Below are 19,184 nucleotides of genomic sequence, written 5' to 3'. Positions count from 1 at the left end.
CCCCTGTGAAAAACACTAGTAGTGTAGTCAGTCAATATTCTCAGTGGGGAAATTAGATATCTGAAAAAAACCCTAAAAGCTCTGAACCACCATCACAGATCCATATTTCTAGCATAAATAATTACAAATAACAATTTATGAACTCTTACATCTTTCTTTTATTTCATGGAATAATGTAAGGATGGACAAGATGGGGAAATGAGGAATTTGTCAAGCCCATGGGAGATCTACAGTTCAGCCAAGTCCTGTAAGACCAGCTCCAAGACCAGTTTTCTCTTGTGGTGTTGGTGATGCCAAGAACAGGTGCTCATAAAATGAAGAAATTTCTGCCCTGATGGAACTGGAGTTTGTGTAGAAATGTCTGAGCTGCTCAGAGAGATGGGTACCACTGTGACTGCAGCCTCAGCACAGCAGGCCAAAGAGAGGTGACCAAACCCTCCTGGAAACTGGTAAATACATCCAAGACAGGTCCATGCTGCCATCATTATCTGATTGGCATTGCTAGAAATGAATAGTTGAAAGCCAGCTCAGACATATCTCTGTGACACAGTGTGAACATCCTCCTAACAGCAAGGAGCAAACCCCAAAGCTGGGTGTGCAGGGCTTCTTTGGCTCCTAGAGGGGCTGTTTTCCATGTTTGGAAAACATTGTTTTCCATGAAGAGTTTATGAGAATCTGTTCTTTCTCTATGCTAACCTAAGGTGCCTCTTCTATATTTTCTTAGGATTGAGAAATCCCTATTTGCAGTCCTGGCGAAGTTCTAATACCAAATCTTTTGATATAGATGAGGATTAATTCATACTGCACTGCAGCTGAACTTGATCAAAAAATTTTTGAAAAACTAGGACTTATCCATTTCCTATAATCTATTTTGTGCTTTTGAAGAGCACAAAGAAACTTTTTGATTTACAGTCAGATGTGTGAAAAGTGAAAAAAACCCAAACATATGCTTTGAGCATGCATTGGAATTTTAAAATGATTTTGTTTTAGTTTTCCCCTTATTAAAATTTTTTGGAAGCTTATGAGCTATTGAAAATTACTCATAGATAAAATTCAATCTTCAGATTTTCTGAGTGCACATACAAATCACACAGTGGTTTTATCCTTTCCTAAGTGGAAAATATTACTTCTCCTGCAATATGGCTTCAGCATTCAGCAATCTTATCTATAAGCATGTGAATAATCCCATTCCTATTCAACAATGCACTGTGAGATCTATTGGAGTTCAGAGGGCACATATATGTAAGGTTGAGCACTTGCTTAGTTAATGCATAGCTAAACTGGGGACCACTCACTTTGAAAGTCACCATTTTATCAATGCTCCTGCCAGTAAACTCACTTGAATTTTTGGGGAACATAAATACCCAATTAATCCCTTTAAAAGTCAGGCAAAAATAAATTCATAGATGCATTTGTAGAAGAACATAAATATACAACAATATAAAAGAAGCTATAATGAGTCAGCCTGATATCTTTCTTCCAAGAGAGACCAAAAGTAGGTGCTCAGGGAAAAGCAAAAGAACAGATCATCTCACTCATCTCTGTCTACATTTTTACTGGAATAATTTTTTTTCTGGAGATGAATAAAGCTGATCAGATGGTATCTGAGCACTTCCCTGCCTGATGCAGTTTGCAGGGCTTTGTAAGTGTATTAACAGAATGCCTTTTACAATATTCAATCAGATGAATATTCATGCTACAGCTTTTCCTATCATGTTTCACAGATTCTTTTTTTACTTTCACAAAGAGAGGTCACACTTAAATAAACTAGAAACCTAAAAATGGGACAGCGCACAAAAATGTCCAAAACTAATGAGAATACATACCCTCTGCTATCCAAGTTTAGTTTTGCTTCTCAGCTTCAAAAATAAGAGTTTGAACAGTAGACTCTCTGAATAAGTCTTGCACTATTCATCTTTTCACTTGCCAACCAATATCCCTGCTCGACTTATTAACTTACAGCTGCCCTCTAAAATATCCCAATATATATCTTTTATATGAAATCAAAGTGTGTAATTGCTCTTACAAAATCATTTTCCCCTTCTAGCACCAATTTCCCAAGTTATTCTACATTTGTTATTTAGTATAATTAAAAGCCCTAAAATCATGTATTTCAATTAACACAGTAGTTCTATGGGCCATTATTGTTCTTTGGCAAACAGCAGAAGCAAACTGAACCGAACAACAGAAAATAATATTGGCACCACTTTGCTTATTGCCTTGGCAATAAACAGCTGAGGGATAATGTGAGAGGAGAGATGAATCCCCATCACGTGCTGAATTCCATCTACTAAACAAATTAGTAGTGTCATCAATACCACTGCTACATTTCTCTCCCCAGCACCTGCTCCAGCACTGCTGTTCCCCAGCAGCACTGTGCAACACTGGGCAGGGCTCACTTCAAGGAGGCAAGACCCAAAGGAGCCTGGCCTTGTTCCTAATAGTCAATATGATCTCCACTGCAGGTTTGTGGAGGCAAAAAATGTAAATATTACATCTGCTTGTAATTCTCTTATGCATTCATGCATTTATTTATTACTTAGAAAAGCTGACTTGTGGACAGCTTTACCTAACTTCACTAAATTTTCTCTCAGTGCCCCACAGGAATACTTGCAGACAAAATGGAAGGATTACCAAAAAAAGAAAATAATATCTGGAACTGAAATAAGAAATGAGAAATCTGGTGAACCTGAGGTACTAATTAATTTCATAGCAATTTCAGAAGTCCCCACTTCCAAATATTTGTTACTGACTATCTGCTGCACATTTTGGCTCCTGCACTAAAGTTAAGGAAATGGAAGATGTTAAAATGCCTGAGGAAACTCAGTGCAAAGTTTGATAGCATAGTCTAAACCATCCAGCAACTGGTCTCAGATAAGGCACTAAACACTGCATCTTCCTATCTTCAGTTGTTACACCCATTTGCTAATGGAGCACGGCTCTGAGCCCTCAAACCAACAGGGATAAATTGACACACCGAGATAAGCATAAGAGGATAAACAAGGATATGGTACACTCTAGTCATTAGTCTGCAGTTAGTTTAATGCTAAATCAATTACTGCTAACAGCATAACTCTGGCAGCACAGAATTTACAGCAGGCTGCAAACCCAGCAGCGAGAGAGGAGGTGCTGAGCTTTTGCTCTGCCCCGGCAGCTACTTCTGGTGACCAGGATCAGCAGCTCTGAGCACCTGAGCTGCTCTTGGTCACCCTCAGGGTGAGGGAACAGAGCTGCAGGTACTGAGGCACACAGGCTGGAGGTGACAGAATTCCTCCAGAGCATACACAATACCCCAGGAGCTTTCACCAAAAAATTTCTGGTGGCAGACTACTCCCACCAGCATGTGATGCAGTCACAAGGGTTTAATAGACCAAAAACGCCATTCCAGAACTCATGGTCAAAACCTTTCATAGCTTATTCCTTTTTCTCCCTCCCTTCTCCATAATTATTCTATTGCATTTTTGATGTCTATCCCTGCACAAACAGCATTCCTCAAGAAAATAGAGGCAACAATTTAAAACATCAGTTACCTCATTAATGCAATAGTAAGAAAATGATACCTGGTTTTAGTAGTATTTGTAGTATTTTGTTTTATTTCAGTTTCTTTTTTGTCTAACAACATGATTGAAATGAGTTTTCTTTCCTTATATAGCATCAAAGAAATCCTGAAGTACACAATACCATCCTCTATGCTGTGTTGCCAGCTGATGCTGATTTTCTGCAGAATTAAAGGGCTAATTTTTCACCAACTCGTTCTGCTCTCACATACCCAAAATAAAGAAAGATAGTTTTTCTTTCCATATGAGTATGTATGCCTGGATTTAGATAATTCTCCAGAAAATTACTTTATCTTTATTGACAGTGTAATATACAGAGGTTTTATTGATCAAAATTAACATACCCTGTTATGAGCTTGGAAAATGGCAGCAGTGTATCATATAGATTTAATTCATCTTGTACAGAATGATTCATTATCAGATCAATTCCAGGTAATAGCTCTTCAGTAATTAGTCCTCAGGAATTAATGAAGTGATGACTAAATCCATAAAATAAACTAATTGTGTATTTTGAAAGTTATTGCTAATGTGGACCTTTATTTATCTACAGTATTAATGTATACATCTATACAATAATATAGTTGTTCTGTTCCTTATAGGCTTTTAAAAATCACCAAAAGAAGAGTGGAAATTAATCACAATTATGATATTCATAAAGAATTTCAGGCTATCTAAAAAGGAACAGTACTTCCACAGAGTGAGATCATCAACATCATCATCATCAGGTGTTTTTTTTAGAGCAACAATCTAAGTATGATTTATTGGAATCTTTTGGAATGAAGTGAGTTTCAGCATTGATATCATAGCTTCACCCCACTACCATATGGAAGCAATTAAAATACTGATGAAGACAGATTTTATCTCTTCAGAGATAGCTGAGGACAAGCTGTCAAAATAGCTGTGCCCCGAGTTATTATTACTAAGCCAAAACTGTTAATTAAGTACATTAGACAGAATTTAATGATCTCAGTCATTGTACACAAAAAAAATTCAATAAGGCATCGACTCAGATTCAGAAAGAAATCCAAAACTTCTGTTTGTAATTTTAAGCTGGTAATTTCCACCAGAATAATACAGCACTTTGCATTGCTCTGGGTAGAAGAGGATTTTTTTTGGCCACACCTTCTCCATTCTGCAAGTGTCCTTTTATCTGCTTTCAGAAATACACTAATGCTGTGAAGGTAGTTTTACTCACACTGTTCTTCCCACTCCTGGTCATCGTCGCTGTGCTGACTGTGCTGCTGAGCTTGCTTCAGGCTCAGGTACAGCTCCTTTGCCCGGATTTCTTCCTGCTGCCTGATAAGTTCCTCACCTTTCTGTCTTTCCTCTTCTTCTCTTTTCTAGAGAAAATGAAGTAAGCCAGAAGTGACTAAAGAGGAAGAATGTGCCAGAAGCTGAGACACTGCTTCAGTTGCTTCCTATCACAGAGAAGCTGCATTACCTTGAGTAAATCACTGTCTCTTCTAACTTTGGGCTTCTTACCTCTCAAAATTTTCTCACTGAATTTTTCCCACCTTAGGAATTCCTAAGGAGGAGGGCACATTTTGAGAGCACAGGTGTCACAGGAATGAGGAACATGTAAGCATCTAAGATCTGAAAACTATACAGAAAATATTTTCTCACGTGGCACCAAAGCCTGTGATATCCCTCAGGCCATAAGCAAAGCTTGGTTTAAGTCCATGAGTACCCCCACCAAAGTTACTGTGGGGGTACTCATGGACTTAAACCAAGGTACAAAGTGCTGCCTTCTAGCACTACACACATCATCCACAGAACCTTAAAAGCCAGGAACTGATGTATTGCTGTTCTTGCTTTAGTAACTGTCCCAATGTATCATAACCAAAACAGGGAATATTATTTTCCAAAAACTAATATCACTGCATTCTGGAGGAAAAGGCAGATCCTTCAGCACACAACAGTCACTTTGCAAAATGTTGCTAAGAATAACATGCCAAAAAAGTTCCCTTCCAAGAAAGCCTTAAAAGAGACAGAAATCTGAGAAAGACTGCTTCTGCAGCTGGCCTCCTTCATATTATCAATAACACAGGAGCTCAATAAATGCAGAACTAGGAATCTGTATCTGTTTTCCAATGAATTTTCCCAAATCCCTTAGGCAGTAAAGAAGCAGATTTAAATCATACAGTTTAACTGAAGCCCACAAAAAACTCAAAACTGAACTTCATTAAGTGTTATTCATATTATTGAAATAACTTGAATTACAAATAAAACCAGTTTTTATTTAATTTTATAATGGGACCAACACTATACACTTATGGGTAACAAACCTACAGGTAAGAATTTTTTATGAGTAAAAAAATGAGTGAAATCACCCTGAATTACTGTACTAGCTACCTGACCTAAACTATAAGTAAGGGAAACCCAAAGTAGATTGGTGCAAAATGTTAATCCTATGACATTTATAGGATTAAGATTAAGGGTCCAACCCTTATGTGATTCTATGAACAATATATTAGGCTGCTCTTATTATTTCTGAGAAAGAAAAGCCTAGTATTGTTCTTCAGTCAATGCTAATGCTACTATCTTGGATCATTTCTAACATTGTTCTTCCATTGTTATTTCCTAGCTCCTAAAAACATGAGCTGAGTGGACAATTCATTATTTTTGAATAGTCAATGCTTTTAGATAATGCTAATTTCAAAGCCAAGCAGCTTCCTCAGGAAAAAAATTATCATTTTTAATATCTCTGTAGAATTAGGGACTGCACATTTTAGCTGCTAAAAAATGGCTCAATTCTCTTCTTGAGAAAAATATGAGATCAACTGTTCTTTATTCTTATGAGGAGAATATTTATTCACTTATCTTCACTACCTAAAAAAATTCAATATAACCAGTCTATCCTTCAGGAAGATGGACAGACACAGAAGCAATCCTGGGTTATCAGAATATTTTGTATTCAACATCTTAAACCACAAGGTAAACTGAAAAATAGAGGAGGGGGAGGAAAAAAAAATCAATCTCACTGCAGTTTCCCTGAATCACACAAGACTTTTGTTGTAGGTTTGGGCTTGTTTTTTAATGTAGCTGTGGCTGAAACATTTCTAGTAAAAAGATGAAAGGGTCTAAGAAAAACAAAAAGCCCACACACATACACACACACACACCAAAGACTAGAATTCAGGTAGAGTTTGAATTCTTAATGGAAGGCAACAATACCAACTAAGAAAATCCTACCTTTTTAACTGAGAAGGAGATTTAAGTCAAGGAAGAGACAACAACAAAAACTTAACACAGGTACTTGATCCTGAATTCACTATAACTTTTTCTCATAATCTTTCTTTTTACAGAAAGGAGAGATTTAACTTCTATTTATTAAATTAGTGCATAGATGTGCAGGTATATTGCCTAAGGTGTGAGTGAGAAGAAACAATCCTTGCTGGTATGACACAGGAAAGAACAGTCATCCTTTTGTCAATATGACTAAACAACGCGTGCTTGTATTTAAAATGAACAGCAATTGAACTTTTCACATTTACTCCACTGCAAGAATACAGCAAACAGTTTGTCTGCTTCTCCCCAGGAATCCAATCCTTCACATCAGAGCTGAGAGTGAACAGCTGTAATACATAAAAACATCTTCTGCCTGAAAGTTGAGAGAGATCGTACTCTGTGCCTGACCCTTTCCGCTCTGCCAAAATAATTAGGAAGGTGACAATTCAGTACAGAGCTGCAAATTGTTGAGAAATACCAAGCTGCTGAAACAAATCACACTGGCAATTCAACAGGCAGCAGTAATCCTCTCCAGCCTTTACTCCACTGGAGAATTTGAATATGTGAAATGATCTTATCTATCCTCTGGCAGCCAAGAATTTACCACAAACTTGTTTCTGTCTATGTGTGTCTCGCCTTGTTTGACAGCTTTACTATGGGCAGCTCTACATAATATTTCATATTAGCCATAGTTGAGTTTTAATGTTTCAGTCCAAGGCAAATGAAAGGAGATTAGGTAATCACTGCCGCAGAAAGATTTAAAAAATACACTGAGGAAAAGGCCAAAGAAAAAAGTGGTGTTTTTTAGAGAGGAAAACTGGGCTTCTGGCTGCCACAGCTCTTGGGGTCTTTCTGGGGAGTCTTATAGGATGCAGGGCAGCTGAATGACCAACATCCTGCTCAGGGCAAAACCCACAAGGTATACTTGTTACAACAGCCCTCTCTGAAGCAAATACTGCCTGGGGTTCTCTCAGTGCTTCAGGCTGGCACAAAGTGTCTTTGGCACCCTGAAAGCTGCAGCCAGCTGGCTGCACCACAGCTGCAGCAAACCTCCTGAGCCCACTCAGCAACCACCTGGCCAGGCAAGACATTCAGGCCACCTAAAACACAGCTGAGAGCTCTCAGGGACTCCCTGCTCTGAGGAAGGAAATCTGGAAACCCCAGGGTCCCCGGCTGCAGGACAGGCTGCTCTCAGCAAGGCTGAGTTCAGAGATCAGCCTTCTCTCCAGACCCACCTGACAGGTGCCAACAGAGCTCTGAGTAACAGCAGAAATATATCCAACTCCTTCCCAGCCTTTTTCTGAGAAAATACTCGCACTTGCAGAAAAGAAAGTGTTTGCAGAGGCATTATTTTCTTCTCTACTACCAGCTTCTCAAAAGGAACACAGGCTTTGCATCACTTCACTGTGCATGTATTTGCACAGCCAAAAATGTACGAAATGCATTCATGCTTTATGCAGAAGCTACGAGATTTCTGCCATGGATGTGTCCCAGGACATGCTATTCACACATCTCATACAAGGAGGTACCAACTTACTTCGATTCACAAAGACCCTGTGTTCCATAAGCTGGAAAATAAAGCTAAGGACCGTTCCTGGTTGGGAGAGAGCTGGCATTTACTGCTGGAACAGGCTCTGCTCAAGTAATTTATCATAGATCCAGTGACCATCTACTTAAAGTTTGTCTCTGGACCTTAGAGACTCTTCACAGCATGAATTCCAAACATGTAAGCTACCCTCATTAGTGGCTCAGATTTTCCAATTTACCCATGGATAACACTGAGCTTTGCTAGTTTCTACCAGCAATCCAGACTGAAGACATTATCTTCAGAAGTGCAGTCATTACTGATGTCACTGAGGAAGAGATTGTTCTTTAAAATTAATGGCAGTTATAAGTAGGATAAAGACCAGTTCCCAAGCAAAAAGAACATTCACAACATTGTTCAAGGGACAACAGCATAGAAAATAAAAGGATTACTGAACTGTGGACACCCAAAAGGAAACAAAATGAGGTATTACTGAATTATTGTAATTGTCATTGAAATAACCCAACTCAGGCCCTTTCAGCATGAATTGGGTGCTGAACCCCAGCAAGAAGCTGTTGTCATATTCCTATATATGCTGTCTTTGGGAAAGAGTTCAATGTTTTCTTGGCACAGCGAAGCACAGAGCTGAACTTACAGCTTATTTGCACTTGGAGATAACAGTCCCACTCAAGTGCTTGACGTTTACTTGGAGACAAGAGTTTTTTTCAGATCAAGACAGAATGCTCACTGCTCCATCATAAGAAGCCCACAGTACTCCAAATGGCAATGGTGACAGTTCACTGTATTCCTAAACTCTACATCTGGCAGCAATTTTCTGAAGAATCAGGTCCACAGCACTTGGGGGCACAGTAAAGCATTCAGACATGTGTTGAAAGCTCATCCAAGCTCAATAGAAATTGTATTCTTTCTACTGAGCATAAGGTTAATTAGATATTTCCTGAACAGAAGCACTAATTGTTCTGTGCTCTGAAGGTTGATTCTCAACCCATCTTCTTTGATGAGACACATTTCATCTCCCAGGGAATTTTTAAGGAGCAATCTAGTTCTGCTGTCAACTCTGCTTATATTATTAAATTTGGCAGGTATCTGATGTTGTCATAAGGACAGTACTTTGCTATTAATATTCTCTTGCTTTATGTAGACCACATGAAGACTGAACTGAGAGAAGAGCTCTTTTATTTCTAAATGTAGCTGAAAGATACCCACCCCTGGCTGGATGACACTCACATCTTTAATTTGCCTTAGTTCTGCACATTGTTCAGACTCTTAATGACAGCTACTGATAACCACAGAAAATTATGCCTATGACCTCATAGCCTTTGTGAATTAGCAAAAGATTAATAATAGTGATTGGCTTTCTTATTTATGCTTTGCAATAGGTGCATAAAAGAATAGCTGTCCTTAAACTGCAAAACTAGAGTAGTCAAAATTTATATTCTAGCATCATAAATTAAAGGCAATTCTGCTTAAGAAACACCAAGGAAACCAATACTTTTCAAATAGTGTTGGAAAAGGAAATAGGGATCATCATTCACTTTGATATGTAAGATATCATTTATCTAGTGCAGACAGCCCTAACATGCCATGATAGGTCAGGAGGAATAAAAGCATCTTAAAAAGGAGTGTTTAGAAATTAAACATGCCAGCAGAAACAAGACAGTTTCAATTTACCAAGTCAAACTGTTTCAAGAGGATGAAGCATTAGCAGAGACTGAACTTTCCATATCTCAGTCTGGAGACTTCTTTAAACATGTCTGGTCATCATCACAGGATGATTACCAGTGCATTAAATATTTTAAAGCTGTTGAAGCAAGCTTGCCCTACAGATCTGCATCAAATTCCACATCCTTTTCTTCATTCTATCAATTACCTCTGTCATACATCAGTAGATGCATTAATTCATCTTTTTCCATGTACCTTAGCTGTAGTTCCTTCTTGCAGTTGAATGTGGATGCCAAAACACAACTTCCTTTTCCTGTCTAGATACACACAATGTACAAGACCTGATCTTTCAAGAGCAAGTAACAGATAAAGCTGCTTTTCTGAGCAGCAAAGGAGCAGTGTCAAAGCACCAGGACTCAACCCTGCATTTGGATCTCTGCTGGTCAGTCCAAGTCTCTCCTGACAGATCTCAAATTATAGACCTAATTGAAGAGCCAATGCTGAAAGTGGAATTAAGACTCTCTTGTTGGATTAATACAGGAAATGCTGGGAGAACACTTGACAAAGGGTATTTTAAAAAACAATCACTGCATCATATCTTGTTTCCAGACTAATTCCTTAAGCCAAAGTGTTCCTTTCAGCTGGGTCTTGTTTTGAAAACTTTGTTCCATTTATTTAATTTTTTTTCAAATTCTGTCTTCAAATGCTTTATTTAAGAAAAAACATTGAGAAAGAAGGGGTTTCTACTTCCTTAGTAGAATAAATGTTTGAAACTTTAGGTAGAGAGATACAGAAATCCTGGCCAAAGTTAAGTACTTGAAATTCAAAGTAGAAACTGAAACAATTTCAACCCACTTCCAGCAGTGTTCCTTGCTCCTACCAGGCACACAGCTGGATGGAGGCCACCTGCTCATGTCCTGGGAAACTGGAAACACAGATCACTCTGACATTAGCCTTCCATCAACATGAAAATGAGCAGAATTTGATGCCATTCCTTGTAATTGTATCAACAACTGAACAACTAGTTTTCCTTAGTAGAAAGCTATGAATACTGGCCACTGAAAGTCTTAGAAGTTGTTCACTCTGCTCTTTGAAAAAGTCTCATTGAAACAGAACAGTAACAGTGAGCTTGTGGACATTTTCCCCATCAAGTGTCCTGTAAATCAGCCACAGAGATATAAGTGAACACTCTGCCAGCCTTTGTTCAAGAGGGTTTTGCTTTCCAGAGAGCAAAGAGTGTTTAATTAGGTAGTAATTTAGTGTAAAATAATGCTCTGCTCATTATTCATATATTAATAAAGCACTTAAAAGGTATACTTTCATTACTCATTGACATCAATTTTCAAAGGCCCCGTTCTCTCCTGTGAATTCAAATTAATTGTGCAAAGGTAAATCAGGAACTCAGTGCAGCCTTCTCTGCAGGAACCACCCTGGTTTGAGCTCCACAACACCTCAAATCCCAGGCCCACAGTCTGCAGAGTGACAAGAAATTTGCTGTTTGCAATCAAACCACATAAACTTAACACTGAGTTTTCAGCATTCCTCCCATCACAAAGGGACAATGGGAAAAGTCTATCCCTGCTCTCCACACCTTAAATCACTGTACCAGGAAAGGAGGAAGAGACACAGCGAGCTGTCAGCAGGGGAGAGGAGCATAGATGGAAGTTGCTGGATGCTGGGAGTCAGATTTTCTCCAGGCTTTCTCCATGGAAACTCTGCCTCACCAATGGTGTGCAGTGCCAGCCTGCACATCCTGCCCTCAGAGGACTTCTCTGCACACTGAACCCATTATATTTTACTTTCTCATTTTTAAACATGCTCTTCTCTTTATCAAGTAATATGAAAAGGGCGGACAGAGGCATTTCCTATTTAGTTTTGAAATTGCTATTTTCAACTAGAAAATGTGAAAAAAAATATTATTTCCAACAAACATTAAAATACTGTAACTGAGTTCACAGAAAGTTCACTATGAAGTCAATAAAAATCAGGCAAATGAATTTCTCCCAGCAAAGCCAATTGGACTTTTCCCATATTTTGAGTGGGGGAAGGATCCACCCCTTATTATTTTGAAGGAAGTAGTGACACAGTTTTGAAGTTCATTATATGAACAAACTCATCCAAAATACACAGAATACATTCAAGCAAACTAACTTAAAATGAGATCTTTCCCAATTGTACATTTTTTTTCCCCAGGATGATTCACCCAGCACAGCTGACTGAACAATTCTGTTAATGTGTGAGCTGAATAACCAGTTTGATTGTTCTGGCACTTCTGAATGAGACCTGTAATTTTTTCTCATCGCTCACCCAGCTGTTCTGCTGAACACCATGTAGCTATCTGTATATTCCAGAATGAAAAATTACAGCTCTGGATTTTAAAGTTTATTAATAAGCATGCACTGAAGGTGACAAGAACTATGAATCTATATGAAAATACTATTAAAAAAAAAACTAAATTGCTCTATGCAAACCTTCAGTTCCTCCTGAATTTTTTCTTCCTCCAGTTTGGCTGCTTTCCGATCCTCCATTTCTATTTTCCATTTTTCTGCCACTATTCTGGCTTTTTCTTGAGCCATAGCATCACGGAATTTCTTTGTTATTTCAGCTTCCTTTTGTCTCCTTCAGAAAGGATGTGAAAATAGAAATTTAATGCACTAATTTTCTTAAATTGAAGATCAATACTTTCTCACTTTTTGCAATAAATAATTAGCATAAGACTTCACAGAAAGATGCAAGAAAAGAATTAAAATGTATTTAACAAGAGAACTACCACAAATCGTATTTGAAGAAAGCAGATAATTTACAATTTTTGATAAATTATTAATTAAAATGGCACTTCTAACTTAGACAAGCACTTCTTGGATGTCTTTAATTCATACCTCATATTTTTCTATTAGTCTAGCAAAGCATGGTTGGGAATTTATTGTCTTACAAATAGCAATACAAAATTCTCCCAAATTTTAATGCTAGATTATTTACTAGTACTGACAACAAAAAGGGAATTCAGAGCACAGGTTGAAGGTTTCAATCCCTGCTTAAATATGCAAGCACTCAAAGCAAGAATAATCTAGGATAAAAGAATAACCAGATATTTAAACAGTCACTTTTCAGTGCTGCACTACAAGGGAAATGTGTGGGGCAGGTGGCCTAATTCCTAACAATATCAAGCATCAAAACACTTTTGAATCTCCCCCAAACCCGGAAAAGGCCCTGCTAGAAACAGCCACATGGCACTTTATATAATGAGTTTTTGAACTGCTGGAATAAGAATTAATACTAGCAAAATGCAAATAAAACCAATTTTGAAAGGATTTTATGTACCAAACCCCCATTGTGGTCTCAGAACTGTGATATAACAAACATATCTAATTTAATCATCTCAAAACCAGGCTGCTTCATTTTTCTTTATTTACAGGCTGGTCAATGGTCTAGCTAAATTTCCAAAGAGAGGAAAAAGTTGGCACCACTGTTTTTTTGAAACGAGGGGTTTTGGCTTTCGATATTCAGTAAAAACAATATTCAATAAAAAGGACATTTTTAACACACTGAAAGCCTGACAAAACAAGTGAAAGCAAACATTCACAAAACACACTTACCAGCTTTACCCACCATTACCTGCCACCTTTCTACAGGGTCAAGTCTCCCATTATGCCAAGTGGGCCCTGAACTCAGATTCTTAAATCCTCACCATAATTCTTCTGCCTCCTTCTGTGCCTGCTGCCTGGCCCGCTCTGCTATGAGCTCCTCCGAGATCTGCTCGTAGGGTTTGTCCCCCGGGGCTTCTCCCATCACCCAGACCCAGACCTCACCGTCCTTGCCCCGCAGCCAGTGCACGTGTTTGCCGTTACCTGCAACAGCCACCAAGAGCAAAACATCAACACTGCCTCCAATCCTACACAAACACACATGGAAACATGGAAAGCCTGTAGTTTTGAAGACATTAAGCTTGCAATTTACATTTCAGAAGAAAACGTTGCTCAGAGGTCCAATGAAATCTTTGATCGGAACTGGTCATATGCTGGGGCAAAAAATTAAAAAGGTTTTTATGCTGCAGATTATGCGTTCTTTAAAAACTCACTGTCCCCCTTAAAAAATATTCATTCAGTCATGCATTTCCCAGAATTCCAGTATTATAATCCCTTTTTAATTGCTATATTTTCTTGCTTCACTCAACGAGGGATGAATGAAAAGCGTGGAAAAAGAGATGGGGCAAAAGCAATAACCAGTGACATTATGTGACTAAAAATGCTCTGTGCACAGAGAATTTGAGTGTTGAACAGGTAAGGAGACTTCATGGGAACACCTTCAAAGAATCCAGGAATTTCCTGTTCCCACTGTGTGAAGCAGGAGTTTCAGGGAGTCTGCATACTCCACTCAGTGCTGCAGAGCCTATTCTGCTCACATAAGCAGTTGAAAGGGATTAAATTTCTGGTTCAATTTTCATGATACAAACGACACAAAAATCTATGGTTACTGTGTTGACAGAGTTATTTTAATAACACCAAAAAGAAAGCCTGAGTGCTCTTTACAAAACAGAATGCATTTGGTGAACCATCGGGTACAAGAAGCAACTATAGGACTACAAAGGGCACTGGATAAGATCCTACCTGAATACATTTTAATAGCTATTTACACTACTTGACTTAGTGTGGTTTGGTCTCCTCCTTCTGCTTTTATACATACAACTGTCAAATATTATAAGCATTTTAGAGCTTCATAAAAGGAATTTTTAGAAACACCTCTTAAGCATCAATTTTTATGTTTTATTTCTTGCAAATTTGTTGAAACTGTCCTCCAGAAAAGGAGATTCTTCTACAAAGATCATTACCAAGATGGACAGTGGATTTATTTTAAAGAATTCAGCCTGCAAGGCCATAAAGGGTCAGCAGTTTGCGTCATTTTCTGTATCGCACAGTCCCCTAGATTTTATCCTCTCACCAAGGCATCGATATGAGAAAATTGTGCGTCACAACATATCTTCTAAAAATATCTTGTTTCATTTGAAAACATAAAGAAATGGACTACTTTTCCTAAGTAGTTTTTCTCCAGTGTTCCCCTGAGAGTTAAAAGAAACCTGTCCTACTTGAACAGGCAGGCTTTGCTTCCACTTTTCCTCCATCTCTCTCTACTAGAATCAGCTTCGCTACTCTCACCTTCAGCTACCACTTGTTCTGTGCGAGGACATATCCATTTAACCAGATTAAGTTTCCCAATGCACAATCAATGAAGTGTTTCTGACATCCCAGGCTGAAGGCAGAAAGCTGCAGGAGGCAGTGGAGTGGGGCTGTTGACAGCAGCAGTGTCAGCGCCAGCCCACACTCACAAGTGTTGACAATCCAGACTGAAGGCAATGAACGGATCGGATCTCGCCATGAAAGCCAATATTCTATATCAAATTTGAAAATGTAATTTATACGAATCCCCAGCGTTGGCCTAACGCTACGAACTTCAAAGAGGGGTGGAAATTTAAGCTAATAGTGTTTTCCTTCAATAACTCTCAAAAGCATTTGCTCTTTCACAGTCTATCAGATTATGTCTCAGGTTATAAATGTGAATGTATTTCATTGTGGTTCTTATTCTGTACATTTCTGTGTTCCTGTCAACACAACATTTATGTTGTATTTTTTGGACACAGCATTAGAACACCATCTGCTGAGACCTGACTGGCCATATCAATACTTGCCTGCAAGGTTTTCACCTACTGCATTTCATGGTAAAGTATCTTGAGAAGTATGGAATGATTTCCCAGGAGTACTGATTCCATATAAGCAAAGGGAGATTTTGTTTTAAAAGCACAGCATGTCTTCTTTCTTGTGAGGAATTTGAATATCCTAGTTGCTCTCTTTTATTTAGTACTTCAAAGCAAACATTGCAAACACCACACCTTGTATTAATGGATCTGTACCATAGCTGGTGGATACAAAATGCTACTCCAGTTGTGAGACAATTTCACTATTTCTGTTCATTTATGAGCTTACCAGAGGGAACCAGGGGAAAAAAAACCAAAAAAAAAACCCCAAACTTTTCAGGTAAGCAGACAAATTTTATCTTTGCTTCTCTCAAGGTTTTCTGTGCCAAAGGTTTATTAATGTGTTTCTCAGAGGCACAGCTTACCCATTGCAACCCATCCCGAAAAAACAAACAGCTGATTTGTAGACATGTCTTGAGAAATTGTTCTCTTTCTTTTAAAACAATAGATCTTTTTTATAAAGTTCTAGCCAGTAGATGTACAAACTCCTTTGAAACCATCTGTATAATGTATTGTTGGTTCAGCACTACACACAGTACAGAACTCTACTGTATATGCAAAAAGTACATGGTCTAGTATAGTTCAAGCTGAAAGATTTGTGTATTAAACAATCTGGCAATTTTAGCCTTTAGCATTAAACAGATAGACCCCCATATATGTAATTTTAAAACAATTCAACTTGAGCACATATGCCTTAATTCAGATTTTTCTCTAGAAGAAAAGAAGGCCTTTTCACATCCAAACGCTGAATTTACTTCAAGAAATGACTCCCATGCAAACCTTCCCTTAAACCTCTGCTCCCATAAAGCTGCAGCTGGGCTTTACTGTACAATCTGATCATAAAACTCAGTAGTTTCTTAGCACAAAATAACATCAAAATTGAATGTGCAGAAAAAAAATATGAGCACCTCAGGAAGAAAATCTGGCACCATGAAAACAGAATTCCTGCCATACAAAAAGCCTCTGCAGCCTGCAGAATTACATTCACAGTGAGAGGGTCAGCTCTTCTAGGCTAATATTTTAAACCCCAGAACCTATGGCAAGATCAAGAGAGTCCAGAAAATTATTTTCCCTAATACTTGTAGGAAACTAGTGTTGTCTGCTTTGCAAGCACAGAATTACCACAGTTGAGGGCTGATTCTAACAAAATAACTCTTTTATGTTTAAAGGAAATTAAAAAAAATGCTTTGAAATGCCTCTCAAGTATTAAATATTTTCTGCCAAGTAAGATGTTTTGTTAATACACTTTATTTCCAAATGAAAGAGAAATACACAAAAAAAAGAAAAATTCAACTAAATATAAAAGGAAGAGACAGGTCCTGACTAAGCAAATTTGAAATGTAGATGAGAAGGAGGCGAGAGAACCTCGTGTTTCCTGCTCAGCAGCAGGCTTCTGAGCCCAGCCACAAAGCCTAATGCAGAGTCAGGAAACAAAAATTAAATTGTTTGAGCCCTGGTCTTGTGCTCTGACCACAAAAGGACCTTTTTCTTCTCAGAGAGACTGTGGCAGGCTGCAAATAATAACCCTTAGGGAGCAGTGAACAGCAAAGTTAGTCTGGATTGGAGAGTAGAAATGGAAGTATTTTAGAAACAAGCACTGCTTTATCAAGAAAACTTACTGAATAATTTAACAGGTTTTCCCCATCCCTACTCTTCAGATCAACGACTTATCAGCTTTAATATTCCACCATTTTTCACCTGAAACAACTTTGTAACACCAGAAGAAGACAACATAAACTTTTGAAGTTCTTTTTAGCTGAAGCTCATCCATGAATTAGTATCTCACATGGAGCTCCTCTAAACCTACACCCACACTGCCTTGAGACCAATAAACTGGCTTCTGGCTCCTTACTCCAGACAAATGCCAGGTCAGAAAATGCAAAATCAGCTCTCTCAAATTGGCAGTACAAAGGGATCACATCAAAAACTTTCTTGGAGATCTAAAGCTCGAGCCAACAGGAACTCAAGTTTGTACATATAAACACACACCATCAAAAATAAGAGCAAATCACGTTCTCTATTTGTCTGTTATTTGCACAGTGAATCCTATAACAGCAATGAAAGTGTAAAACAATGCCCTAGAGAGCAACAGGAAAGTGGAGCTGTCACCTACAAGAACGAGGAGGCTGTGCCAGCAGCACTCGCGGCCTGTACACGGAGGGGTGAGTGCTACCAGGAGCGGAGCCATGGGGCACCACCGGCTGCTCTCGGCCTGTGTGCTGCCCAGGACTGTCACCTCACCCCTGCCATGGCCAAAGGCTGCCAGGGAACACCCACACTGCCTGGATACCTGGGGACACAGAGAAGCACCACAGCTGATGGGGAATCACGGCTGTGTGCGGAGCTCAGGCCGCCCTGCCTTCCAATCCTGCCAGCTCAGACCTCCAGGTTGTGTCTGAGGCTTGTAACAAACAGAGACATGGGCCTCACAGAGGAGCTGAGCCACTCACTCACTGGGTTCAAGAGTTTTATGGGTTCTTAGGCTCCTTTTTCACAACTCCAAACAAAAGCTGGAGCTTCGGAAATAATGAAATTTGGAAAAATTAGAGCAAATAGAATACTGCTGGAGTCAGCTTCCTTTCTCCAAGCTTGGTCAGCATTGCTTTAACAGTCAGAGAGCCCCCAGCAGCCCCTGTTTGTGATCCATCCCATGCTCACACAGGAACTATTCCAAGGAGCTAGAGGCCTGGTTTGGTGTCAGGATTCCCAGCTGTGCCATCACCCAGCCTGCCTGCTTAGTCCAGCAAAATGACAGAGAGCACCAAGCACCCTCCTGCCTTTCCATGGTAGGGAATACCACAGGCTGGAAATGCAGAAAATTATGTGATCACTGATTTATCATCTCAGAACCACAGGACAGCATTCAAATTCTGCTGGATGTTTTACTAAGGAATCTGCTATTTCCATGAACAGCCTTTTTTCTCTGGGCTTCACACCATAATTTTCCTGCCTGGAAGCTACAGATCTCTGCAACAGCAATTGACTGTCCTTCCTCACCCGCTGGGAAGTTTTGTACTCACATAAGTATCTTTTGACTCTCTACAGAAAACATCTCTATTCTTTTCTCTCTCTGGGCTAGAAAAAAACTTTTGAAATTTATTATGCATTTGAAATAGGCTGCATGTGCACTAAAAGCTGATCAGCCTGATATATGTTTGCCATGGAGAGCTGAACCATAGCTCACAGAGTTTTCTGTGTTTGTAGGGTTGTGTTTTTTTGTTCTTCTGCAATTCAAATATCTGGTACACTCTGGTCTAAGCACAATGTCCTTTACTTGAGATTTCTTGGCTTTCCAAGCAAATTATTTTTATGACTCCTTTAAAGTAGAGGCTTGAGCTTTGTTAGTCTGCAGGGTAGATGAGGTTTCATTCAGAGTTTCATTAGCTAGAGGGCATGTGTTAGAAGTGCATTGATTAGGATGAAAATGAGGATGTGAGCTTTA

The 19,184-nt window shown here is 38.9% G+C and overlaps 1 protein-coding gene and 1 long non-coding RNA gene across 3 annotated transcripts in view; one reads left to right on the top strand and one right to left on the bottom strand.

Annotated features, from left to right (window-relative positions):
* Nucleotides 1-2,647, top strand: part of LOC111931003 (uncharacterized) — a 39,298-nt gene extending 36,651 nt beyond the window's left edge. Inside the window, exon 8 of the long non-coding RNA XR_015289818.1 lies at nucleotides 181-2,647. This is a non-coding gene — a long non-coding RNA (uncharacterized LOC111931003). The remainder of the gene's footprint in view (nucleotides 1-180) is intronic.
* SH2D4B (SH2 domain containing 4B) overlaps nucleotides 1-18,365 on the bottom strand; it is a 46,124-nt gene extending 27,759 nt beyond the window's left edge. Inside the window, exons 1-4 of one of the 2 annotated variants that reach the window (XM_023929301.2) lie at nucleotides 18,033-18,365; nucleotides 13,682-13,841; nucleotides 12,465-12,612; nucleotides 4,753-4,897 (exon numbers count right to left, since the gene is read on the bottom strand). In XM_023929301.2, coding sequence (XP_023785069.2) covers nucleotides 4,753-4,897; nucleotides 12,465-12,612; nucleotides 13,682-13,782 — 394 coding nt within the window. In that variant the 5' untranslated portion in view covers nucleotides 13,783-13,841; nucleotides 18,033-18,365. Of the gene's footprint in view, nucleotides 1-4,752; nucleotides 4,898-12,464; nucleotides 12,613-13,681; nucleotides 13,842-17,855 lie in introns of both variants that reach the window. The other variant, XM_086899835.1, reaches the window with a different exon arrangement.
* Between the last annotated feature and the right edge of the window lie 819 nt (nucleotides 18,366-19,184).

The sequence above is a fragment of the Cyanistes caeruleus genome, chromosome 8, assembly GCF_971803275.1.
Source record: "Cyanistes caeruleus chromosome 8, bCyaCae1.hap1.1, whole genome shotgun sequence".
In the NCBI taxonomy this organism is placed as follows: domain Eukaryota; kingdom Metazoa; phylum Chordata; class Aves; order Passeriformes; family Paridae; genus Cyanistes; species Cyanistes caeruleus.
Note: the sequence above shows the minus strand (reverse complement) of the source record. Positions and strands in the feature narration are given on the sequence as shown.